Consider the following 27,441-nt stretch of genomic DNA (forward strand, 5'->3'; position numbering starts at 1 on the left):
AATCTTAGCTCCCTTTTTTTGTAAATTGCAGCCATCATCCACTGCATATTAACATATAAATGACGCCAACCAAATACCATATACTGTACAGTGACATCTAGTTTGCATATCAGCTAGCTATGTGTCATATCTTCATTGCTTATTGGTCAGTTCAGGAGTGTTCAAGAATCTGGTATAGGCAGTATATTTGGTTTATGACCAAATACCTCCAAAGAAAATTACATTCCCATCAGCTTCAGTAGTATAGCCTCAGAGAGCTGATAGCATGGCTGTAGATCTTTTATCTACTACAGACAAAGCACGTACGATGTACAATCTCATTCATAAAAATCTGGTTAATCAAAATTATCATTATTTTCTACATAGTTATGATTGTGTTTATATTATGGTGAAACTATGCAATTGTGGACACAAAAAGATAAGGGACAAATAGCCTCAAAAGTATTTATAGAAAGTAGTGCCTGAATCGACATTGACAGGTTTTTAGAATTGAATCTACCTCTGTTCTCATCTCCATCTCTTCGCCTGTCTTTCGTTATGCATCAATAGATTTACCTCCAGACCAGAACCAGCCCATGTATTTACGAAAACTTGTACGACATCACTCAGGTCTGCACAATAGACTATTTAAATCACTTGCGTCAGGAGGTGTTGCTGTCACACCAAAAATGACAGCTTCTGACAACCAAGCATAACCTATCATCACTCTCTGTAATGGACCAATTAATATGAAAGAGCAGCAGCTCCTTGTTTGTGCGTGTGCGTGTGTGTCAATACTGCCTCCCAATCTCTCCTCCGAGACCTTCATATTGCAGTGACGGATTTTGCTTGCTTTGGACAGGGATGACTACCTTTCTAGGCCACGCTTCTTGCTTAGACACCTCCAGTTGGCTGCAGTGATTTATGGGCCCCATTTTGAGCGTACAAGAACATATTTACGTGTGAGTAACAACCATAACATGTAAAAAGTTCCTCCACAGTGGTTAAAAAATACTTTATAAAAAAACTCAAAATGAATGCACATATATACACATATTTGTGTTTCCATAAACCAAGATTTTTCCTAAAACTGCATTGAAATATCTGAGCTCTGTAAAGATAAAAATCTGTTTAGCCGCATACTTAAAAATAAGTAGTATTCCAACTGGGATGAGGATTTTTAAAAGATCAAGGAGCGCCGATTTAGTACACTGGGTTTGAGACTTCTCCCTATTGTGTTAACTCTCTGAAAGCTGTGGTGCAGTTTGGACAAAAAAGCACTATACGTTCCTCTGAAATCCTGACAAAAAAAAAAAATGAGACAAAGCTTTATTAAGCAGAGAAAAACATTTTAAAAAGGGACTGAGGACCAGCAAACACTGCACACAATTTCTTGCCTTAAAATGTACACTTAGAGGGGGGCAATCAAAAGAATGATCATCACAAACCTCCACAAAGAGGATTTTATTGAATACCAATTTATATTCAATTAACAGCAGCATTCCCATTTCTGCCGGGTGTAGGGCATACAGTGCTCACATGCTACACTCAGCTTTCATTGTGTAAAGGCTTCTAATTTGATTAATAAGCTTTTCTGGTGTGCTGTTTCTTCAACAGCAGATTCCTCTCTAACCCTTGAACCAGGGGAAGAGTTCACTTTTGAGTCACTGTGTAAGGTTTTCCAAGACAAGGCCCCTGAGGTAACCCTGCCATATCAACAGACACAACTGAGAGAAGAGAATCACAATGTGCGGCGGGGCTCGGAGGGCTGGGTGACACTTCGGCCTTGATCTGCCAATCAGCCGCCACAGAAAAGAACATGGGGGAAAAAACAGAACAGAAAAGAAGGGTACACACTTGGAGACCATCAGCTGGCAAATCAGACATGTGAGTGTCTGTGTGTGTGTGTGTGTGTGTGTGTGTGTGTGGTTTGCCATTTTTTACACAAACAATGCTGTAAGGCATTTTGAAGTACTTGAAATAAAGTAATTTCTCACAAAATAACACAAAGGCTGAGGGCAGCTCCGACAAAGTCGCAAAACTGCGAAATGCGCAGCAGTAACATTTCCCGGCTGTTATTGGGTCCTTCAGAATCCCAACTATGTGTTTTAAAATGTCCATAACTTGAAAATTGCAGCACATGAGCCAGACTTCACTATCTAACAGTGGTGGGAGGGGAACTTGTTTTTCCTAAAGCACAATAATGCATTAAGTAATGAGACCACTGAACCAGTAAATATGACTTACAAACATCTAAAGAGATCCTCAGCTGCCAAATTTATCAATTCAATTTGCACCAAACTCCAGGGCTCCAGTTTCTAATTTGGCCTAGTGCTTGTTGAACTAAATGTGCAATTGGAGAGCAGAGGAAACACTGTGAAGTAGTTCCTGCTTATCTTGAGGCTCTGTAAAGGAGTGCGTTGATTCAAAATGGGCTTGATCTCTCAGGTACTTGTTTACTTGTGCTGACTTATCCCCAACCATTTACCCCATAGTCACACCTGAAATCCTTAAGAATATACAATCGAATGCAAAGTTGATGGCCGGAGGTGAATATGAGGCTGTTTATGGGCTACAAATGACGGTACAAACTAGAGTTGTTTAGACAGGAGCTGTAATACATTCTGAATACAATTATAACATACTGGTATGTTTGGAGGACACTAATTATGAAATTGCATAAATTGATCAACTAAAACACAGTGATACAAGTGAGCTAATGGCTGGAAAAACGCTTTTTGACAGTTCTTAGAGCTAGAAAGCACTGAACGTATCACATTGACAGGGCAAAAACTAGCTGCACAGCAGGCTAAGGTTTGTGCTGCAAACTGCACAGCAGATGCCTGTAGCAGCAGGTGCCAAGAACATGTTTGGTCACAATATCAAAGAGCCCAAGCTGCTCATTTAGACCAGGAATTCTCAGAGTGCGCCACACACAAAAGCAAATTAACCTCAACGTCCCTGTCAGTCAAGTGTGTTAGCTAGCACGCCTTGTAATAACAGAACAGTCGCTGGCTGGCTGCGCAAATAGCCAAGGTGAAAATTTAATTAAATCTATTGAGGATAACTGAAACAATATCTAACACAATAGCTACAACTTAAAAACACATTGCTACATTTTTATGATAATTTTGTCCATAATTTGTTTGCTGACCACAATAAATGACTAACGATGAAGAAAAAAACAACATGCAACAAAGTGCCCTGGCTGGATTCAGACCCAAGACATGGCAATGACAGGTGCTCAATACCAAATATTAGACTCCAGAACAAAGGTATTTCAGAGCAAACAATCCACACTGCAGTGCACCCAAAACTTGGCTTGCAACATATATGATTTTGTGCGACTGTTTACAGCACATGGGTTCACCAAGTTCACTGCAATGGGCTCTGACTACATTTTTAGTCGTGCTAGTAGCGCAGCTCTCTTTGAATTCAAACAAAATTTTGATCAGACATTACTGTTTCCCACACAATGTATCCTAATGACTTTGAGGATCCCGTGACTTTTTCTCTTGCACCCATGTGAGGATGACATTTGTCGATTTGAAAATGGTAAACATGTTTAAAACCACAAAGCACCACCTTGCCTTGGTACAGCCTCACAAAGCAGCTAGCATGGCTGTAGACTCTCAGGCTTGTTGTACCATAAACCATACCAAACATAACTGATGATGATCACATCAAACCAAAAGCTTTGACAAACAATACTAAAGGATTTATTATTGAAAAAACACTGAAATGATGAAATGTTAAAATTATCCTCCATTTAGGGTTTTTTTTTAATTAAACTGTACAAATATTCATTTCGAGGTAGTCAGGGGCTCCTCTTTTTCATTTTTTCAGAAAAGTAAATCAGTTCTCTAAAATTTTTGCTGTGGTATTTTTTTAATTTTTTTTTACTTCATTATTAAACCTCTCCACTTTGGGTGTCTCCCTTTCCCAAAATTTTTAGGTAAGCTGTTTTCTCCTGATCAGGGGATTAAGTTGAAATATATAGGATGCTTTAGACTATATACAGACCACTTAATAAATCTAGTGTATATTTTGTGCAGGTGAAACTAAACACTCAAAAACACGCCAAAAAAAAAAAAAAAAGTTATTGGTGTTCTCACTGCAGGAACAGGATAAAGTTTCTGAAGGGGAAAACCATAATGACTTTCCCCTGTTACTACTACATGCGCTATGGCAGTAGTTACTTCAGCAGAATACAGTGTACCTGCTTCTCCCTCCAGAGCAGCACTCCCTCCTCAATCAGTTGCTGTTTGAGTCGCAAGCCTTCATCCAAGGTCCTCATCTGGCCCTCCACGTATGCTCTCTCTCTCTGTCCCAGATTCCTGGAGGAGATCGAGACGATGCACCGTCTCATCATTACTGAGAAAACATCGGCCACCCCTGCTATGGTCATTGAGATGGCGCAATCTAATTTTTAAGGGCCCACAATACAGCAGGAATCCAAATGGGAAAATAGAAAAGTAAATAAGATGGGAGCTGATGCTCTGTGGCTGAACTAAATTGTTTTTGAAGTCTAGCAAACACAATATGAGTGCAGACCTTGTGAAAACATAATGAGATATACTCAGCTTGTATATGGTTTTGAGGTGAATGATAGTGAATTAAATGATAGGGAACTGTCAACAAAAGAAGTGGGTTACTGTATTAGAAGTTACATTTACGCAGCGAGCAACATTTCAGCATCATAGTAAGGTCAATTTTTGTAGTGCAGCTCAGAGAAAATGATGAATATGACCTGGTAGGAGTGTGACTTCTTATATTTTATTCACAGACCACGATATGTGTAGTATGTTATTTAAGGCCTAAAAAAAACTAAATTATCTGCATGAAAAACACCTCAGGATGCAATTATAGAGACTCCTATTTACATTGGTAAAAGGAAAGTGTAATGAGGTGGTGAGCCAGATTTATCTTTATCATGGACGAACTCTTTAGTTCATATTGTCATGCAATATTGTCATGCGTATGCAGTACAGTACAAGAGACTTTCTGAACCACATCAAGTTTTTAAATCATAGTGACACCATGCCCCCTGGTGGCACAACAGATGAGTCACTATAACATGGGTGCAGCAGTCTATCACACTGATGCTATGACAAATATCCTTGTGTGTGTAAGAAAATCTTCATTTTTATCTAATTGCCCAAAAATGTACATTTTCACATTTTTTCAAAACAGAATGGATTGGGTAAATATTTATTTCTATAGCTATGCATGGGCCTCTAATAACATATTTTGAGTCAAAATCTGCATGTGTTATTTTATAAATATTGAAATATCAGTTTTCAACTGACCAGCAAGTGTTCTGGCAGTGAGCGTGGCTGTTGTATTCATCTGAAGCATCGCAGCAATCTGCCGAGAGAGACAGGAGAAACCAATCCAATGCATATAAAAGAGAAGAGAAGAGCATACAACACAGCAACAAGGAGAGGTCAGCAATGTGCCTTTATTCTAAGTGATGTGATCAGTAATAGAAATAGCCACAGATTAAAGTTGGAATCAATAAACAATAAAAACACATTATGAGCAACTAATAATAATTTGTTTTCAGGTACTTTTTGGAGAATAGTATCCCTCAAATTTGACCACTACAAGCTTTTGCTTTCCAACATACACCAAATAATTTTCCTCTAGTTGGTGTCATGAGAAAAGAGCTGAAATGATAAGGCAATTAAAAACAACGTAAAATGAGTCAGTGACTACATTGCTTAAATACAGTGATTTTTCAAGCAAAAAGCCCAACCTTCACTGATTCTACGTGCCTTAAATGTGAAGCTTTGCTGCGTTTCTTTGTCATATAAAGGGTAGATAACTGAATACTTTGTGGTTCTGAAATGTTGGACTAAACAAGACATCTGAAGACAAGCTGTGGGAAATATTTTTCAATATTTTCCTACATTTCAAAGATAAAATGATTGAGAAAATAATCCGCAGGTCAAAACAGTTTGACATTTATTTCTTATTCACTTTTTCAGTCAGATAAGAGAATTTTTATCATTCTCATGGGTGTATGGTAAATATGAAGCTACTGCTAACTGCAAATTAGCTTAACATAGCACAAGGACTGGAAACAGCCTTCTGGCAACTCTGAAGCTCAAAAGTTAACATATATTGTATGTTGTTATATGTTGTTTGTTAATCCATAGAAAAACAGAAGAGTAAAAACCAGAGCCAGGCTAGCCATTTCCTCTTGTTTCCAGTATTTGAGCTAAGCTAAGCTAAGAGGCTGCTGAGAAGTATATCCCCAAAAATGTCAAACAATTCCTAATCATACTTATATTAATCAATATTAAATTACAGTTGCAGCCCTAAATGCGAGTATCCTCGAAATTATCACGACTGCTAAAAACTGCATTATGCCGAATCTGTGTAAATTTTAATATCAGCACCAACAGCCAATATTAACCAATAACAATCATTAAATGCCATATGTACCAGGCTCACACCAGTTGGCTTTCAATAATGAGCTGACAAATGAGTGTTCTTTTTAGTGCAGATATGCTTGATCTATCCTGTCACTTTTCATCCTCAAAGACAGAGATTAGATCTTTCTTTCTTCATGATATCTCTCTCTCTCTGGTTAGAGAGGGTCTCTTGAGATCAGCCACTTATAAGATCAGCTGGATGGTGTTTTGTAAGTGCTCAGATCTGGCTTTTGCTCAGCTGTTTTAACCCAAGAGAGCGGGCACAGTGTGACACTTCTCAATTATCCAGAACCCCATTGGTGACCGGTGGAACAAGAGCATTGCAGCCCAGAAAAGGAAGCCAATCAAAAGACAAAAAGCGACGGCATATTATTTATTAAGTGGCTCCGTTCATGGCAGGGAAGGTATGAGAAGACAAGGGGGAGTAAAATAAAGGAGGGAAGAAAGGGAGAAGGGGGCTTGAGAAATATCCCCCTATTGTTCTTTCATGTTTCATTCCTTCAAGTTTTTTTTACCCGCTATGCTGTCTAATGCTGCTGAAACCGCTGGAGACAGAAAAGGAGATGTCGACAACGGAATGTATTGATTTTATCCAAAGTGGAGGGCTACTGGAGAACAAAAGTGGATCAGAAGGGGGACTGAAAAACTCTGATTAGACACAGATTGTGGCAGATTTTACCAGAAAGAATGGAGAAAAGCCTTGAGGAAAAGGACAGGATGTTTTTCAAGGAAAGCTGAGTGAGGGAAGCGAGTGTGTACACGCCTGTATGTGTGTGTTAGAGAGCCATGTTCTGTTTGCTGTGACTACTTCATCTGTTTGTTTGTACTACAAAAAGGAGTGACAGTCTGTACACCTAAATGCCAGCCTCCAGACATCGTCTAGAATATGAATTCCAGTCCATGTCTGCAAAGCATCCAAAAGAAGAAAAACACTCTTTTACCCAATAAAATGAGGACTTATAACTTATTTTGATTAAAACTTCACAACTACCTAAGAAATTATTTCCAAAATATTTAGAGCATACTCTACATCATACCTTTCAAACAGCTATTTCGAACAAATAAGACAGCGATTCATTTTCTCCCAGACTAAATCTGTTCATCACTACTGCTCTCTACAGCCCTTGTAGAGAGTTAATCGACTGCCTCACTTCAAAAGGTTTTGTAAAGTTTATTAAAGTCACCTCTCAGGAGAGTATTATTTCATCCGCTATAATCCAATATAAAAAGCCTTACCACAGATGCCATCATTGACTCGCGATGATGGGATGTAGTGTGGGCGGAAACCCAGGTTGGTGCAGTAGAATCGGCCACGAGGACAGGCTGATGTTCCTACGTCGGGCCATGAGCAGAGGTCAGCATTTCATAATAAAATAACCTCCACAAACAAATTGATGTAATCAGAACTATTCATAACACATGCACAGGAGCTACATCCAGTTGCTGATGTGAGTAGACAGGCAGTCGCGCAGAGGATGCTACCGATTTTGGTTTGTTGTTGCTGTCGTTTTATGATTTTCTTGGGTTTACGTTTTTAACAAAAAACAGTTTAAGAGTTGAAAATGGGTGTTCCTCAAACCCTTGTGCTAAACTTTTCTTTAACTGCAAACTATGAACTAATTTTAACCTTGTTTTGAATATATAATGAGGCATTCTTTAAAATGGCCATTGTGTTGCGACTTTGCGATAATGTGGTATGCCGCATTTGGTGATTTTTTTTATAGTGTTACTGTACTACATATTCCGATATGATTTAAAATCACTACATAGAAATTGGACACACTTCATATTGTATCAACTTGAGGTCCAGGGTATTTTCCCCTTCTTTTCCTGTTTCTGCTGCACTGGGCTGGCTGCATCAGCTATTAATATTTGAAGTCAGTCACTCTAAAATCTTTCTGTGGGTAGATTATATTACCAACAGGCTCAATTTAGATTCACTCACATCTTAGTATCTTCATTCCCTTTTGTCTGAGACAAGTAAAGAAGTTCAAAATTTGTATACTTATTATAATTGTTATACTATTGTAATACTTATGTTACAGAGGTTAGAATTGCTCTTGCAGTGTGGGACAGCATATCAGTAACACTGGCAGATCATGTGCTTTTGCTGCATAGAAGATACACCAAAAAGTCATCAAAAAGAACAGAAGCATTTGTATTAAAATAGAGCATGCACAAGACTACAGTTCACTACAGCCTTGTACAAAATACTGCAGCTAGGCTGTGAACAGAAACTAGTCGTCGGGCCCACATCGTCCCAATCCTTGCCTCCCTTCATTGGCTTCCAGTAAACTATAGAATTGATTTTGAAATTTTATTAATTACATACAAGGTCCTGCTGAGATATTGAGCCGATCCAGGCCTTTTATCTGTTCCCCATTCTTATATTAAATCCAGAGGTGACCATGTTTCTGAGGTTTTAGCTCCTGAACTCTGGAACAGCCTTCCCCTTTCCATCAGATCTTCTGATTCCGTGGTTTGTTTTAAAATGCTGCTGAAAATGCATTTCTATAGGTTAGCCTTTTTTTAAATACTATATGTTTTCTCTTAGTTTGGGTTTACTTTAGTTGTGTGCTTTAATTAGGACGTATGTGTATGGGCGTACGTAGGTATGTGTATATACTTGTATTTGGAATGTGTGTGTATTTTATCCTATGTGTACTTTGTAACTGTGTGTTTTAAAATGTGCTATATAAATCGTCATTATCATCATCGTCATCATCATCATTATTATTATTGCACAGATTATTAACCTATACTGTTTAGCAGAAACTGAGTCGGCACCATTGGCATTGCAGCAGATACTTGATAAAGTATCTGCTGCCACGGCTGGACCACAAAAGTCCAATTAAGCTCATTATTCATTTCCAAAACCCAGCTTCAGCTGTGGAACGCGTGGTGAGCACTTTTTACAAATCAAATGTACCACAAAGGACACTGATAGGCAAACTTGGATGTCTACTATGATGTGAGTTTAACATGGCTGTTGACATACTCAAAAACATTGAAAATCACTTAAATTCTTCTTGAAAAAAAAACAAAACAGGATACATCTGATACCATAACAGGGGTACGGCATTAAGTCAGGTCAAATATTATTATCCTACAAACAGAAGTTGTGTGTGCAGTGATTATTAACAGTGCACCATTGACAGTGATGGACACACAGTCTGCTGACATCGGTAAACACACACCGACTCACCCCCTAAGTTGGCGTTTTACCTGGTTCATCGGAGCCATCCTCACAGTCACAGTAGTCATCATTCACCTGCTCAAAAGGGAGGATCTTCGAGCCATCGATGCACAAAAAGGACTTCCTCTCTCTGTAGAACCGTTTGTCTGTTACAGAATAAAAACATTACAGACTGATGCTTGCCTGACCAAAGAAGAGACAGTGGACAGTAACCAAAGAAGTGGACTGAGAACAACATGTTGTATCTACGACATTAATAAAAGCTCAGTGCTGAAGCACTGACACTGTGGTAAAATACTACTGGAACTAGATTTAGGAAACTCCTCAGTCTGGTATTATTGCCACCACTATAAACAACCTTTAAATGCTGTGCACAGCTGTTTAAAGGCGTCTGCAGTGATGACAACTTCATAAGCACTTTCCAAATGTTATCTGTGTTGAATCCGAGGAGCTGTTAAAGTCGCAACACGCTACATATTGCAGCGTTAAATAAGGCATTTGTTGAGAGCCACTTAGCTTCAAGCTAGGCGATAGGAGAGAGTCAACTCACAGGACGAGGATATTCCTCTTATTTTCCGCGAGTCTACGAAACCACACCAAAAGACGGCTGCGAGAATAATATGGACACGCATGTCAGAGGACAGAATTGTACACCGTCTACCCCCCGCCTCCTAAAAAAAACCCCGCTCAAACGCGTTTAAATGTCATGAAATACTTCAGACATTTAGGCTGGCCGTCCCCACGACTTCCTGAAACAAGCGGTCACTTGACGTTGCTGCGGCTTTCTTATTGGTTTCTACTCGATCCCCTTCGACCAATCCCGAGCGAGAAAGGCTCACGAGACTCATACGCCTTCACTGGGTCGTCACCTTTCGGAAATGTGCCGATCTCGCGTTCCGCTGGGCTCTCCGGCGTTTTTAATTCCGATTCCCTCACCAACTGAAACGCAGTCTTAGTTCTCGTTGACTTCATCGTAACATGTCACTTCGTGTGATATATAATCAAAACTTGAAGATGGGTGATGCCCCCCCCCCAAAAAAAAAACCTAAAGGGCCATGAGCTCCTGTTGTACCCCAGCTTTGGTTGTGCGCATAAATTTGACTTTGTGTGATGATGTTTGAATGTGGGGAGTCATATATATGGTTTGTTTTTGTTTTTTAATCTTAAAAAGTAAGTTCTAGGCAGGGGCTGGAGAACAAGTCAGAATACATATCAGGGGATAAAGTCACTGTAAAACGCGGAATCCATCCGGTTTTAGAAAGGCAAAACACAAATAGTTTGTATGACAGAGTGAATTGTTCACAAAATAAGTGGACGAGTGTGTTTTAGGGAGAAAAAGTTTGCATCAGGATACTTACACTGGTATGTTTGCGACTATTTATACTCCAGTCTGTAAAATTGCAAAACGTTTTTTTACATTATGCCATATTATGGGAAGTAAAGTAGACAGATAGACAGATACGATAATGCCATAAAACCATGAACACAAATTTTAAAAGTGCACTTTTTAATGGCTTTATTAACAATAAACGATCTTTACAAAATATACACTATAAAAAAACCAACAAACTTGAAAAGTAAATTGTCAGAATGCAGTGTTTTTATTCAGCACTTGAATTATGTTTGAGGCACTTGAAAAGAGATGTAAATATAAATCTGAAAGCCAATTTACAATTACATTCACAATTTGTCATTTGTCATTTTTCATTGTTAAGCCGTGTGTAAGGGCCTGTATTGCATAGTGACTCCTTGCTCTGCAGGTACGAAAGGTCACGGATCATGCCTGGGAAAGAATACGAGTCCAGCGGCGGACGCAGTGGGAACACTGGCATCAGTCCGGAGGTCATGTACGGTGACATAAAACCTGCCATACCACCGTTTGCAGAGGAATAGGCCAGGCGTAAAGGGCTGACGCCGAGGCGAGGGCTGAGCCCGTACAGGCCGTCCCCCCCGGCGGCCGTCGGCGGTATGTGGAGCGGGGAAAAGGCCGATTTGCTCCCCAGTGCACCGAGCGCCCCGGGAAGTCCCGCAGAAGGCCTGAGCGCGTTCGTGTGATGGGACAGAGACAAGCCATCAGAGTCAATTTTGTTCTCTTTGGAGCTCAGCACCAGTTCAATGGATTTGACAATGTCGCCTTTGCACGTTCTCACCATAGACTCCAGCGTGTCCCGTTTCTGATGGGGGAAGATCTTGGCCATGATATCGGTGGGGTCGCGGTCCAGGCTCGGGTAGTCCCGGGATTTCTCCGTCTCGCTGCCCGACTCCGGATCCGAGGCGGAAAGCGACCTCTGCGGACTCCCCGTGTGGTCTGAGCGCTGGTCAAACACCGGGGAGGGACTCGCACTGTCATCAGTGAATGGAGTGGTGCTGTCGTTGCTCGGGGACAACTCCCTCTTGCCACTTGGGGAGGGCAGCCGTGTGGTGTGGGGTGCAAAGAGGGGTCGAGCCATGAACCCGTTGTAAAAGTTGTACTTGCTCAATTTGTCATCTAAAATGCGGGTGAAGGGAAAACAGGTGGTTTGAAATCATGTTTGCATGGTTATGCTTGCATCCAAACTGTGCGTAAAATGAGAAAACAATGCAAATCTTCAGACGTAAAAAAGAAAAGCTCATTTGAGTTGTAACTTGAATTGATCTCAAACTACAGATAAACCAAATGGCAACACATAATTGTGAATATTAATTCACCGAATTCAATGCATAACGATACTAAGGTTCGGTTCAACGTACCATCTTTTTGGTTCTCTGTGCCGAAAACATCAAAACTGGGAGCTGTCGGAGTGTTGCTGGTAGTTGCTGGCACCCCGGGGCCTACGGGTGACCCCTGATGGACCCCCGCTTCCCCTCCGATGCCCGAACTGGGGTACAAGAGCCGGAGCTCCCGGGCCTCGCTCTCCTCCTGGGCCTGCTGCCTCCTCAGCGCCACCTGCGCGGCCATCACCCGCTGCCTCTCCGCTATTAGAGTGCACTTGGCGCACACGCAGTCTCTCCAGCGACAGAAGCGCTTGTGGCCTTTCAGCGCGGAAACCACGCCGTGGTTCCTGCACCGGGCGCACTTCGGGGTGCGCGGGTATCCCCTCTCCAGCGCGGGGTTGCAAGCGCGGAGGAAGAGGGGCGGCGGGCGCAGGAGGGAAGGGGCCACCTGCAAGCCACCGAGCGGGCTGGCGGTGTGCCCGGCGAGGCCGAGCGGTCTGATCCTGCCGTCCATTGCCTGAAGGGGAACCGAAAGCAAAGTCTTGGGGCCGTCCAATACAGTTATTCAGGTGTAGTCATTCAAGTGATGTTGCCTTCTCTGAGTGACCGGGTTCTCTCTCCACTGCCGCTGGCACCCTTCACCAGCGCGCCTTAAGTGTCTCCTCTCCAGGTGGTTTGACATGAAATACAACACCCTCGCCACACCCCTTTCCGCTCCAGCCTCTTAAGGCCCTATCTTGTTCATTTGCATCCAGGATGAATAGTGGTCTAATCTGATGCAACCGATCCTATTTGCAGCTGCAGTTTAGGGAAAAAGTGAGGCCTGCCAAGACCAGGCTTTGAATGATCTTTAACTCTAACTTTTCAAACTGCGATCTGGAGGAGGGGGGGGGGGGATTACACTCAAATGTGCATTTTACAGTGATTCAATATGCAACGCAGTGGATTTGGTGAAATTAACCATGAACCGAGCGTTTTCCAAACGGAAAAGAAAATCAAGTCGCCTCAGGTCAGCTACATACAATGACCCCCCTCTGGTTTCCCTACTGAACAATGAATATTCGCTATTAGGATGTTTTTAACACAACAATGGCCCAATAACAGCCACAGACGCAACGGGCAATTATCTACCTGGTTATTTTGTTGAACAAATCACCCTGACAAAAGACCCATCTGTCAACAAACACGCGGTGAGATCGGGGGATAACCGATCACGCCTGGTCACACGTTTCGGTCGTTTCCCTCCCGTTCGGACGGGATCCGGTTACAAGCCACAGGTCGCCTTGCCGTTGTCACAGGGGGGGGGCACGGTGGCGGTCACCAAGGGGAACACACAACGAAAACCTCGTTAGCCATGCATTTGCACACATGCAGACTGACTTTCTCCACATTTTTTTGGTACTCACTGCACATGATAATGCACACCCTGTTGTGCTGCTCCTACACTTGTACATACTATAAATTCAGTACAGCTATAGCAATAAATTGACCTCTTCCAAGGTGTTCCATTTAGTTTGTCTATGTGTACAGTATATGTTTGCACTTTTCTGAGCCGTCAGGTGCAAACAGACACCACAATAAAAAATAAAATAAAAAAATAAAAGCTTAACAATGATAGTATCTTCAGATGGAAGAGCCAGACATCAGTGGCTTCTCTTGGTCTCCTTGTAGTTCTGTCTCCGCTAGACTCCCCCTGAATAATGGATGTGGGTTAAAGAGGCTGTGGATGGAAGCACTCAACCCCCTCGTGGCGTTATACTGAGATAATGATTCCCCGAAGGGCATCTCTGCGGAAAGTCTGCTACAGTGCAGGCCAGAAAAATGGTGCTTATAGTCTAATAAACAATGATTTGATACAGATTTAGCTATTATTAGTCATTAATGTTTCCACGTACCACTCTTACAGACTGCCAGGTCTTTCAGCTTGCTGGTCTTGAAACTAAAACTTACGAGCGACTGATGCTACTTTTTCCAACCTCTTCTTCGCACAGATGCCTGCTCCATCAGTACCTGAGGGATGGATCTTATCAGCAGCATAATGTACCACCCCTCCTTTGGGGTGTGGGGCGATGTAATACGCACACCTGCGCACACATACAATCATGCATGTACCCATGCAGAGTGCAAAAAAAACCCCACAATCTCTGGCCAATGTGTGTACAGGCATTTGTCGTAACAAAAGCATCCTGATAATGACTTGTACGGAAAGAGGCTTTAAGAAGCGAGTCTGCTATTTGCAGAAAGATGTACCAGAAGTTATGAGCCTTGATAGGGGCTGGTACAGACTCACTCCAGCTGTGCAGGACATGGATATAATCTGAAATGCATCAACACAGAGTGCATATGCTAGAAACATAAATAAATGCCAGTGATGCAGATGCTGTGTGTGTGGACGCACATGCAGCTTTTATCATTTCATCCACTGTGAAGTGGAATTTGAGGTTTGGATTTGTGGCTGGCAAGTTTATCCAGGCACATTAAGCTGCTCTCGCCGGGCTTTTTATACAGACAGCTGAGGCGGTTCATATGGACCAGTTACAGCTTTTTTCCGGCATGGAGGGTGGCTGGAAACAGCCCGGTATAAAAGTGTGCTTTCGCTGTATATTGAGCTCTTGGAAAGACTCAAATTTAGTTTTATTTTCTAATTACCCAGAGGAGGAAAAGCAGACCAAAACAGCTTGTTTGGGAAAGCCTCAATGAATTGGACAATGGGTAAAAGCTGTGGTGTTATATTTACATATTTACTGCCTCTTCTGTTTGTCTCAGGATCATAGGATTACAAGGCACAGCCTGGCTGGTTGTTGCCTTCAATCCATATCAGTTTCACTTTGAGGCAATGTAATTTCCCAACTAGTTTGTGCCAGTCTGCGATTAGATAAGAATCTAATTTACAGGAAAAGTTATGCACACTACTGTTATCTATGCGTTTTAAGAAAACCTTTCGTCCAGCTCCACAGTGTGCATGGATGATGTGGTTTTTGTCAGAATTTTTCAACCTCACCCCCAACACAGAACGAAGGGATTATCAGGGATAAGTGCAGTTAGAGTAGATATGGCTAGACAGTGTCTTAATTGTGTTCTTAACAGATCTGCTCATGTCAGATATGGTGTTTCATCACAGCCATGTGCCTCCTAGGACAGGGCTTTATCAGTGCAGCTTCTTATCTGATGCAAGGTGGCTGCTAATCTACTCACAAATCTCACAAAACCTGATTATGTCTCCTACTGTCAGGGAGATGGAGAGAGGGAGGGGGAGGAGAGGTGAGAAGGTAAGACTGAGAGGGAGAGAGGCTCATCGTTAAACAGTAAATCATGGCATCTGGACTAATGGTTTTCTTATATAATGTCCTATAAAGACAGTATATATTCTGATATTATCCAAATAACTCTAAATCCTACTTTGATTATTTGGATCTTGCCCAGCAGTTCCATGTTATCTGATGCACTAAGGATGAAAATCAGATCGTGTTATTCTTACCAACTCTCCATCACAGACATGAAACAAAAATCCCCGCGTGACACAACTTGGACGTGGAAACATCGCAGCGCCTTAAATTTCGAGACTGTGGCGTTGTTTCTGAACGTAAAGCTCTCCCATTACAACAAGTTTCCCCTTCCCTTCAGCATGTGAAGGGTCTTGACCTCTGTGTGTTTGCTTTCTCATCTGTCACTTCGCACCCTTGTCATTAAAGTGCCACACAGTAGCTTCCACTTCACTGCTGATGGTTGAACGGCCGCCGATAATGGCCGTCAGGTCGCTCAAGTTGTTGTGATCGAGTATATAACACGTCCACATTTTTATATGAGTATAACTTTCTCCCCACTTTTATGTCACACACACTTTGTTGTTTTAAAGCTCTGTGAAAAAACAGAAGAAAAAAAAACAAACTGATTTGTGTTCTATGTAATGTGTGTGGCCTCAGCGGAGTAGAAAAAGCAACCGTGCTTTTTTGTGGAGCTTTCGAGATTGTTTCCTCTGTTTTTATTTTTGTGCCGAGGGATGTTGACTGTTGCTGTGCTGTTGGACTTGGTTTCTCTGTTTACAACGCCTGGGGCATAAGTGACGCCTTTGCCAGCATCCTGCAGAACTTTTCTCACACAACCTTCGCTGGAGATCAGACTGGTAGCTCCCTCTGAGGTGTAAAAAGTCACACTGAAATGTTGTGTTCCAAAATAAAATCTTTGTGACATTTGACAAAAAAGGTGACATTTAGTCTTTAAGATTCACTGATTACACCAAAGTAAAGGTGGAGAGTAATTAACACATTTACTCAAGCCATTCAGCATGTTTACTTATATACATTTTGCTGATAACACTTCCTTACTTTTAAGGAATAGTTTGAAATTTTGTCACCTCTAAATTTTCTCTTGTCTAACTATTTCAAACATCTAGCATTTAATTCCCCATGAAAACATTTTAGATTGTGTAAAGATAAAGTAACCAGATATAACTTGTTAATTAGTGAACTTTAGAAGTGCCGGTAGGTTAATTTAGCATTTGACAGAACTAGGCCTGATTCAAGTCTTTATGCTAAGCTAAGGTAACTGTCTCCTGGCTCTAGCTTCATATTTAGCACCAAGACATGAGACTGGCTTCAGTCTTCTCGTCTAACTCTTGCAACGAAAGCAAATCGGCATATTTGACCAAATGTTCAACCATTGCTATATTTAAATTTTGAATGCAGTGCTTTTACTGCGTGGGGTGTTTCCACATTGCCATAGGGGGAGAATGAAAATTCAGGTAATAACTGTGCTGCACCTAAAATTCATATAGTGGAGTTTGGTTTTTCTATTCCTTCAAAAGATAACTGGCATCTTAGTTCACAGCCCATGCAGAGAAGGGAAGCATCCATATTACATTCATACACACACCTGTGCATTTGAATACGCAGGACAATAGATTTTTTTTCCAATTCCCCGCGCCTCCCTTGGATTCTGTATTCTCCTATCTTCTGCCATCTTCTCGTCCCCTATTCAATATTCCTCCATTTACTCTCTTTCTCCTCCTGTCACACCTTTATTGGTGGTCTGAGTCTGGTAGGTATCCATCAGGGCCCCTCACTTAGCCCGGTAATGCCTCAGTGCCGGTGAACAATGGTGGGCCAAAGACAGCCAAGTTTGCTCATAAGCACTTTGTATGGATGTGTATGTGGGAGTGGGTGGGTGGGTTGTGTGTGCACCCATGTGTGTACCTGTTTTGATCATGCATATTACATCTGCATCAACACAAGGAAATGCAGGCTCACTTTTACATACTGGCCCACTGTGTGTATGTGTTTGTGTATGCATTTAAGCGCTTTAAGTGCTAATGACGAGTGTGCGTGTGTGTGTGTGTGTGTGTGTGTGTGTGTGTAGGCAGGGAACATTAGTACGTTGAAAGGTTCTGGTCAGGTGCCAGTGAATGCAACGTTCACTGTCTAAACAGGTTAAGATCGAACCCCGAGAGTTCCTCATTCTGCACTTACTGTGGCTACACTCTCTGTTTGTTTCCTGTCAAAGATGCGTCTTTATTCAACAATACACTTACAAAGAGAGCTTTGCAACTCAACAATGCATAACTTAGTGGCAGATGACCACAATCCTCTGTGAGGGATTTGAAGAATCAGGTTTCTAAGTGTATGTTTTTTTCATAAAAATGTGACACTAGACAGAGAGCTGAGGAAGACATCAACATGATAGATGTGTTAATGATAGACACAATGTGGGAAAGAATCCCGTGCTGGTACAATGCAAATTGATATCTCTCTGTGCATTCACTGAACACTGAGTTTTGAGTATGTCAGAATTGATGGGTAGGTATGAAATATTCAACAAGCTATAAAGGTTAACCCTTTTTGTCTAAACTTCCGATTTTCTACATTTACATTTCTTTAAAATGAGCTGAGCAGATTAATTGCAAAACTTTATCTTCTTTCCTATGCATATGCATTAAAAAAAACCTAGAGATTTTCAGGCTCATTCTCATATACAAATAGGCAAACTATCAGACCACCAAAGCGTTGTTGACCAAGTCTTGAGGGAAAGGATCTGTTGTCATTCTAATGGGAAAATTTCTGTTGGCTGAAGGGATTTCTGCCAGCAGTGAGGGTCTTCAGATGTCTTTAGAATCAGATTAGGGGACTGAAAATCCTTGCAGTACGCTAAATCTGATATTAACTACTGAGAAAGTTAGACAACGGTAGCAGGGAACAAGTTCAATGACATTTATGTCTTGATGAATTATCATTTAAACCTGCATTTACAGATTATTTTGGCTACTTGGGTGTAGCAGAAGCAACACTGACATATTCATTATCAGGCAACAAAGTTGTTATGGCCAACATGTTGGGTTATTACACATCCAGCAAATGCAGAGTAACAGTAGCGTTCGTTTGGAGCCATATTTCCGCCCCGTGAATGTAAGACCAGAATTCACTCTTCTTTTAGCTCTTTTTTAGTCTTCAGAAAAAGATAAGGCTTACGTTGCGGGCCATGAAACCGAAACAATGAGCTAAAAGACCCTAAAATGCTCCACGACGATGAAAGGAACTAAAGAATTGGATGATAATTCTTCACGCATTCACGACTAAAAGCGAAGAATGCTTGTTCATTGTTAATATAAAAAATCGATTATAGCGGCTTTAAGGAGAAATACTTTAGAGGCAACCTTAAAAAGAAATACATGCTAAATGTGTGTTGTTACTGCAGTACTACACTTCTTACAGATCTGTGATCCTTAACGTTTCACTGTTGTGATACCAGGTAACAGTGAAACACTCTTAAAGATATCCAGATTGCAGTAACAATATAAAAAGTGCAGGAGACCGTTGAGAACAAAACGACAAACACGGACAGGGGGAGGTGAAGCACAAAGAAGGAGGTGAGCCTGCTATCAGATGAACACGGAGCACAGAGAGAGACATCAGCCCTGTACATCGCTGCCAGGGTGTTATGGGAAAATATTCCAGGCTTTCAGTTACAGACAATCACAGCTTAGAAATTGTTAAACATTGTCTCTGATAGCAACTGACATCTGCAAACAGATCAGATGTGAGTTGCTACTGAGATTAGAGGAAACATGAAACCGCCAGAGAAGCGGAAGCATTTAGGAGGGGGTTTGTTTGCATGAAGTTTTGCTGAGAATATATACAGTATTCCAGGATATATGTTGTATTACATACATGTTTTATGGGTTTAAATACAACTGCAAACATCTGGCATTCTGATTATCTACTGGAATATTCTTTTATGCAAAATTAACCATTTGTGAAGCGGTGCATTTTCTGGCTGGTGAATTTCCAAGAGGCAGCAGAACCAACCGCGCTGTAAAAGATTTTAAAATACCGACCGAGCCTGCCCTGCTGTCTTTGCCCCCGGCATACCTGTGACTCCATGTTTCACCTGAACTCTGTCCATTTCTCACAATGGGAACCACTGAGACGTGATAAATCTGTTACAGTTGAAGAGAGATATCACAATACTTTCTTCATTTTTTTTTTATCTTTATTCTCACAGTACATGACCTTACTTGGCTTTCAGTCAAATGGGGGTGCAGAGAAGCACATATGCTGGCATCTAAAATGTCACACTTTGTTGTATTTGATTAAACAAATAAGCCACTGGAAATTGCAATGAGACATACATCTGAAGATATTTATATAATGCCAATTTATGGAAGAAATCTTTCAATGCTAGCAATCAACTATACCTTTTTATTATAAATATCACCCCAAAAAAACTTATAATTGCGCTTATTTTGGATAGTTTTCTTGTTAAGTATGATTCATAACATTTATCTAAAAGCAAAATGCGAGCCAGAACTTCCCTAATGATGTAATTAAGAAGTAGAAAGTACGAAAACACAGTAGGAATACACAAAATAAACTGAAATGAATCACAGTCCACCAACTCATGCTTCACTTCATGATCCATAGAGGAACTAAATGTTGGATCTTTCCAAAATGTTGCCGGAAAAGTTGTTGCGGCATGACCACATAAATCAAGATGAGCCGAAAAAGAGATTTCAGTAACACTTTCTTGGGATTTTTCATTCCATAAGCTAAATGTTTTAATTTAAGTGTGATCTACCCCTGCACTAGAGGTCCTGATCATTAACCGGCTGACAAGTAATAACCTGAAACTGAAGCAGGAGTCTATGCTGCATATCCATCATACCAAAGTCTCAAGTCTCTCTTCAAGTTATTATTCTGGTTTCCAAGATTACTGCTACCGCTGAGAACGCTGAGGTCATGTCCTCGGTGTTTTTTTGTCCGGGAAAATAACCCCACCAACCAACACGTTTAGCTGTGTGTGGGTAGCATCGTTAGAAAGTGGGGATTGATTGCAAATGTGTGCATGCTTGGAAATATGTGATTACTGGCTCATTCCAGTATTTTGGGACTGTATACACATATTTTGTGAGAGAGCCATGAAATCTTGCACACTGTCAATCACCTCACTCAATTTACAAGATCTTGCACCTAAAAGCTTAAACAGGTCAAGTTCAAGATTCAACATATTTGATTACTTTTAAGCCAAAAGAAAAGCCAACAACTAAATAAATTATTCACTATTTTCCCCAGCTAAAGTATATTTCTGGCAGTAGGGGAGGCTTTAAAACTGTGTTTAGACTTGAATGTTGGGTTGGGAAATTTACAAAAAAAAAACACATATAACTGAACAGTTAAATAGATCAAATAAAAAAATATCCGAAAATGGTTATTTTTCCAACAAACTTTCCTTTTGGTGTCTGGTCAAATTTTTTAGGAGAGGTGGCACTTTAGGGGGACTTGGACTCATTACCTCAGGATTTCTAAAATTCTGGCTACGTCCCTGGTTCTGGTAGTTTGCTGTCTAGTTTTACTTGGATATAACAAACTATAATTCTTCATCTTTTAGAGTAAATATATCTTATACTTTCTATACACTCCACGTGTTCTTTTGGACTTCTTTGTAATCACAATTCTGAATTGTCAAGTAGAGTGCCAGCCATTTTCGTTTCAGCTGCGCTCTGGTAAGTTTAATTGCTGGAGCTTTCCTAGTCATGTTGGTTATGCACAGGATTAGAAGAAGCTTAATATTTTCATTAATTTACTGCAATAAAGACTTGTAATAATAATGGCCATATTGACAAACTATTTATAATCCATAATATTTGAAACTTCAAAACACAATGCATAGTACAACACAGCAATGCACCATAATTTCTGATGTGAAAACTGCACTTAAAATGTAAAAAAGCCTCTTAACATTTCACTGCAAAACTTAACTTTGTGATAGTTTGCATCATATGGCAAAAAACATTGGGTAAAGATGAAGATGGGGATTTGATTTAGGATTTGTTTCCTTCACATTTGGTGCAGTTGGCACCAAACATAGCAACATGCATCTACATGGACTGACACCTGGATATGGTTCAAAACCACCAGGGAACCACAGCCAGTCAGCTACAGAGGCAGAGGAACAGATAACAACACACACTGCAGTCTATTCAGAAGTATAGACTGCAAAATGCTGGCTGCATGCAGATTCAACTCAGATAAAGGAAAAATACAAAATAAAGTGCTGACCACAGGTGTGAACAAAGCACCATTTTCAAAAACATTTCCAAATGGGGGACTCTATGGGTCTTTGGGGAACTTTTTGAAGATCTTCCTCTTTCCCATCTACAAACCCAAAGATAAATGGGATCTTTTATCAGTTTAGATGTTGTATAATTCTACAACTGGAGTCCCAACATCAATGCGGGCTTTAGATTCTAAGAACTGCAACCTTGAGTTCACAGGCTTTAGGGAATTTATCTGATCATGACGCCTTGAATTGCAAACACAGCTTATCACTGCCATCGTTCACATTTTGGTTAAGATCCCTCTCATGAAGCTTTAGAGGGTGTGAGAAAGTACTCCAACATATCTGAAGTTATAAAACTGGTTACAAACTTTATAAAGCAACTTTTATTGGATCATAATGTCTGAAGTTTAACCTTGGCCACAGTCAAACTCGGAATAAACTATTTTTTTGAAAACATATGAGTTGACCTGTGTAAATCTACCATTGTGTAGCAATGGTGCTTAAGAACCAATCATTGAAACCACCAACGCAAATGAGTGATCACTGTTAGTATGAGGTTTAAGATAATCTTCGGCGTCTAATGGGAAGGATTAAGGCATGAGGCATTTAACAGTCACCAGTGTTTCCTGTCAAACAAGCCTCTGGTATGTATCAGGGCTCTGTGTTCTAGCAACGAAACAGGCTACATCTTCATTTAACCAGGAACATGACTCTCCTTTAGTCACTTTGTTGTGGAATTGAAAGTACAGGATCACTTCAGTGGCTGAAATTGTTCTATGGATTGTTAAAAGGGAGTAGTTGCAGGGTTTCGAGCGAATGTATTTACCGACATTAACAGTGTCGTACAATGAAGCATCATGTGCAAATACTGGACAATTTGCCCCATAAAACATTTTTTTCCTATTAATATTATTTCTATTATTAGGTATCGCAACTTAGCTCATGCAGGCAACCCTGTCACGTTCAGATTTGCTGATATACTACTAATTGCAACAGCAAATGCGTTAATGAACGTAAAGTCTCAAATGTTTCATACTGAACATGTCTGCAAAATGTTGACTGACTTTATATTAAAATTGTTTTACCTGCAGTGTCCACTTTTGACATGATTAATGTTTATAATGGTAATGCTTTGCAACTCAAAGCACTTAGTAAAAGTTAGGGAAAGATCATAGTCTTCTTCAAATATTGAAAGATTTAAAGCTGACTTAAAACATAACATGTTTACTTTCCAGTATTTTACCAGAAGTACAGTCTATCACTAACGTTAACCAAAGTGAATTAGTAGCCTAAATCTAACACCAAGCGGGGCACAGGACACAAACCCTGTTTTCCAGTGTCAGAATCCTGCCCTTTCCACCCCAGGCCTCCTGTGACTTCCATCCAGTTCAAGGACATGACAAAGGACATTAAAAAAAGTTGCAAGTGAACATAGGGTAATCCAGGCAGCAATCTCATGTCTGCAGAAATGTATTTGGCAAAACCATTTAGTAGTATATAAACCCGCAGACAGGGTTGCATACCTGTCATCAAAACATCCACGTGTAATAACCCCAACACACAGGGTCACAGCACGGTCAGATATACTGTTTGGAGGAGCTTCTAATTTTGGGATCAGGGCTTAATGAGAGGAGAAGAATACAACCTGCTGGTGAGAACGAGGGGGACGGCCCCAGAGACGTGGCTTACAGGGAAAGGATACAAAGGCCAGCTTAGAGGACCTCTGATGTCACCGCAGCACCAGCAGAGTGGCTCATTGAAACTAAAGTGCCTCTCCTGTGTTGCTTTTGTCGGATTCTTGTCAAGCCCGGCCCTCTCCTTTAATAATGAGCCCTTTGACAAGTGCTTAACTTCATTGTGGCTTTTTTAATTTTTCTTACAAGTGATTTTTTAATGGAAGGCATCAGTCTACTTTTCCGTAGCTTTTTCTATGAATCCTAGAGCGTAGATGGAAATTAATTTTTTCACAAGAAGAAAAGTTGTGAAAACATGATTACGTGATTCTGGTTGAGTGTTAAATTTCATCCTTTAAAATACTTGTTTTACAAGGAAAAAGATCTAAAACTCAAGGTCCACTTACGAGCTTTTATCCCAGGACTTTCAACCACATCTCAGAGTCTCCATCAGTGGATGAAGATTTGAGCCTAGACGGATGAAAGAGCAATGAAAAGAGTTTACTGGGTGAACATCTGCTGATGAAGATTGTGAGATACAATTGGAAGCTCAGGAAAAAGAGCTAGTAAGTGGATCTTGAATTAAGTTTCTGTTTTTTGTCATACTACATAATTCTATCAATTTTTTAATCTATTTTATAGTTTAAATGATCTAATACCAACCTATCTTATACCACTGTGAAGAATTATTGTAATTAGCCTTTAGCCCATTAAGCTAATAAGCTAAAGCACGTTTCCTCTTTTCCCTCTGAATAGAAGGATTTCGTTCTTATCCCGAAATTTGGCAGATTTGTCTTTCCCTCAAGACAGGGCTTTGATCCTCTCAGGTAGGCAGGGGGTACAGGAGTTCCCAAAGGGATGACCGTCCCCTGATGGGAGAATTGTTTTTACCCCAGCTGTGATTTTGCTTGAGCTGCAGCATCTAATTCCTAATACTATTTTGTCAAATCAATGCCTGGACTTTGTCTTATTAAGGGCAGCCTGGTTTCCTATAGTGAGCAGAGTGCTTTAACCCCCCCAGTAAGGGATGCAAGCTGAGGTTGCCCCTCACGACAAAACAACACACCACTCCACAGCAGCATGACACTTCCTTGACCAGCAAATGAGATGAACGTTTTAAACCATGAAAATAGTGGTCGGAAAGGCCTCTGAAGCCCTGCTACCCTGCTAGCAAGGAATAAAGATGGGCTGTCCACCTGCAACAAAAGCCAAACACAACAGGGAGAAACATCAAAGTGTGATATCTTCGGGGGAAAAAACACTTATTTGTGAGAGGGGGCCCACTGAGAAAAATGCAGGTGAATTTTAGGTAATGGCACATTGCTATTAAGCGCTACAGTTTTTGTTTCTAACTTACTTACCATACTGTGATACCTTTCATTAGAGAGTGTTAGACAAGCCCTCACCTCCTGCAGTGTTTTTGCTGCTTTATAACTGCTTCTGGTTTCAGCAGTGGCGTCAAAATCATAGACTGTGTATCCTGGTAAATTTGAATTAAATTTTGCTTAAAACTGAATCAAGATCCTAATTTTGGAATTAGTTTATTAGATGATTTACTTGTGATTTTGTATATTTTCTGATGACTGGCACTGAGATGCTGAATTTCTGCACAGTACAAGGTAAAAATTCAATTTTTACAACTAAATAAGACTAAAAGATAAACAGATACGGCACATTGACAAAGCGTAAGATTTTGATTCTCAACATGTGTGTACTGTATGGTGCTGTAGCATTAAGTACCATATTTTTACATACAGTGTTAAATTTCAACTGGTTCGGTGAGGTTCAGCTTGATGTTGACATCTGGCAAGCTAATGTGTTTCAGCCTCAGACTTGCAGCTGTGAATGAGGTGATTTTTGACAACAGCAGAGTTTTTGTTCTCTATCCACAAGTGGATTTACTCCTCTATGTGCAATACGATCGCTCTTTGATCTGAGAAAAACTACAAGGAACAAGCTTAGCTTAATAAGGTGTGAAATTCCTTCAACAAGGACCTTTTTGTGGGCCTGTGAATAAACGCTATGCCTTAAAAAAGCTCATTTTGTCTTTGAAAGTCAGATTGAAAGGACAAAACCAAATTCAAGGTCAATCAAATATCAATATAAATACATGTAAAATCATGAATCCTTCTGCATTGGAAATTGTCCCTGTAGTGTGTGTGTCCTGTTTCTAACTGTTAGTGGTTTTATGGAGAAATGCAGAAAAAAAAAGGAGAAAAACTGGTAAGTTAGTTTTAAAAGGCACAGTAAAGCAATGGAACTTAATGCAGATGCTTGAACCTTTATATGAGAAATGACTGTGATTGCATTTCAATATAGTAAAATGCATTCTTGTCTATACTATTCAACTATTCTTTTATCTTCAACTTTAATCTACTTAAACTATGTGAAAGTTTCAAGTTCTACTTTATTTCTGAAACAACAACGAGACAAATTCACAAATTCTTAGTATACAACGCTATTCCAGCATGTACACGTAGACGACGAGAATCTTGACATCAGTGCCAAGTTGTTTTGGGCACGTTAGCTGTGCATTCTGAGCACAGGAAAGCAGATATTTTTTGGAAATTATATTAAGAAATTCCAAAAGGGCATGTTCTCGATCTCACTGTGAAATTCCAAAGGTTTAGGAATAAACTGCCTCAGGTAATCAGATTTTGCCATGCACATGAATGTTTATTAAATGGGCTGCAGTGAAGTGTGGGAGTCAGACTGCAGTACATTCCCCAGTTTAAGTAGTGTATAGGCGTGTCAGTAGAGGCATGTGATAACAACAATAAAACAATGATAATCTCAATTAGAAATCCACATGTCCTTCAACATAACTTAACATTCAAAGATGATCGGAGTTTACTGCTCAAACTGCAGACCCATATTAAATATTCTATGTGGTTCAATGCAGTGTTTGAGCAATGCACCCTAAGCATTCATTTCCTCAGTGTCCCCAATAATTTTTCTGAACAACGTCTGCTGAACACTGATGAACAGTAATTGCCATCCATCCATGTGCAATGTCGTGACTCGGCAGTAAGTATACAAACGCGAAATGCGAGTCCGAGTTTGCGGGCGACACATGCTCAAAAGGTTTCCCAGTCTCATGAATAATTTACAGCAGCGAGAATAAAGATAGCAGACAAACCTTTTATGTGAGTAATTGTGTAGGTAGACTCATCAGCATTAGGAGAGTGTGTGGAGTAAACCTCGTCATTTTCTACATCAAAATGTGGCAAAATTATGCAGCCGCACAATGAGAATGTTAACAAGCAAATCAGTCACTGGCACTTTTTTTTTCTTTGCTCCTGCATATCCAGGCAACGACTGACTTATGCCAGTTTGACAGCTATTGTGAACAGATCTTGAAACGTGAGAAAGGTTGTTCCACATTTTTTTCTCCTTGGGCGAGTTTTAATTCACACTGTCAACCCCCGGCATGGCTGTATTCCTTCCACCTGACTGTGCTCTTTGGTCAGCTCTCAGTGCCTAAGTGACCATATATGGTGACCATATATTGGTTTGGGCACCTTTTCAGGGGCTCTGTTTTCTGGGTGATTGACTCTGAAAAACAAACATCATAATCCCCAGATGTTTCCCCCTGTATTTGAGGAAGCGTTGTTGAGACGAATGGGGGTCCTGCCCAGATATATGCACTTCATGCTGGGCATTAAGGAGGAGCGGGATTCTAACAGGTGGAGCGATACCTCAGGAGCAGGATGGGCCAGATCTGAGCCGGTCTCCTGTCAGCCAATGGTTTATACTCATGTTCAGATTATAAAAATAGTCATTAATTATTTTTTTTTATTACAGCAGTGTTTAAGGTTGTTTACACTGAAACAAGGAGGAACAAAATTAAGAGTCTATGCTATAATATTAATCATTTTCATCTTAGTATCGCATGTTAGCATGCTAACAT

The 27,441-nt window shown here is 40.5% G+C and overlaps 2 protein-coding genes across 6 annotated transcripts in view; both read right to left on the minus strand.

Annotated features, from left to right (window-relative positions):
• The window catches only part of LOC120797173 (glucosidase 2 subunit beta-like), a 134,823-nt gene extending 124,464 nt beyond the window's left edge, over positions 1-10,359 (minus strand). For all 5 annotated transcript variants that reach the window (XM_040140543.1, XM_040140547.1, XM_040140545.1 and 2 more), the window contains exons 1-5: positions 10,166-10,359; positions 9,645-9,761; positions 7,656-7,751; positions 5,289-5,346; positions 4,199-4,316 (exon numbers count right to left, since the gene is read on the minus strand). In XM_040140543.1, coding sequence (XP_039996477.1) covers positions 4,199-4,316; positions 5,289-5,346; positions 7,656-7,751; positions 9,645-9,761; positions 10,166-10,247 — 471 coding nt within the window. In that variant the 5' untranslated portion in view covers positions 10,248-10,359. The remainder of the gene's footprint in view (positions 1-4,198; positions 4,317-5,288; positions 5,347-7,655; positions 7,752-9,644; positions 9,762-10,165) is intronic.
• Positions 10,360-11,312: 953 nt separating this feature from the next.
• LOC120797438 (doublesex- and mab-3-related transcription factor A1-like) lies at positions 11,313-12,823 on the minus strand. The gene is made up of 2 exons (XM_040141114.1): positions 12,346-12,823; positions 11,313-12,103 (listed from the first exon to the last, which is right to left on the minus strand). Exons 1-2 carry the CDS (start codon positions 12,821-12,823, stop codon positions 11,313-11,315), a joined length of 1,269 nt encoding a protein of 422 aa, XP_039997048.1.
• Positions 12,824-27,441: the final 14,618 nt, after the last annotated feature.

This window comes from Xiphias gladius, chromosome 12, assembly GCF_016859285.1.
Source record: "Xiphias gladius isolate SHS-SW01 ecotype Sanya breed wild chromosome 12, ASM1685928v1, whole genome shotgun sequence".
Classification (NCBI taxonomy): Eukaryota; Metazoa; Chordata; class Actinopteri; order Istiophoriformes; family Xiphiidae; genus Xiphias; species Xiphias gladius.

Coding starts and splice junctions, on each gene's coding strand:
- LOC120797438 (XM_040141114.1), bottom strand. CDS start 12,823: ATGGACGGCAGGATCAGACCGCTCGGCCTCGCCGGGCACACCGCCAGC. Junction 12,104..12,345: donor CACAGAGAACCAAAAAGATG/GTACGTTGAACC, acceptor CCCGCATTTTAG/ATGACAAATTGAGCAAGTAC.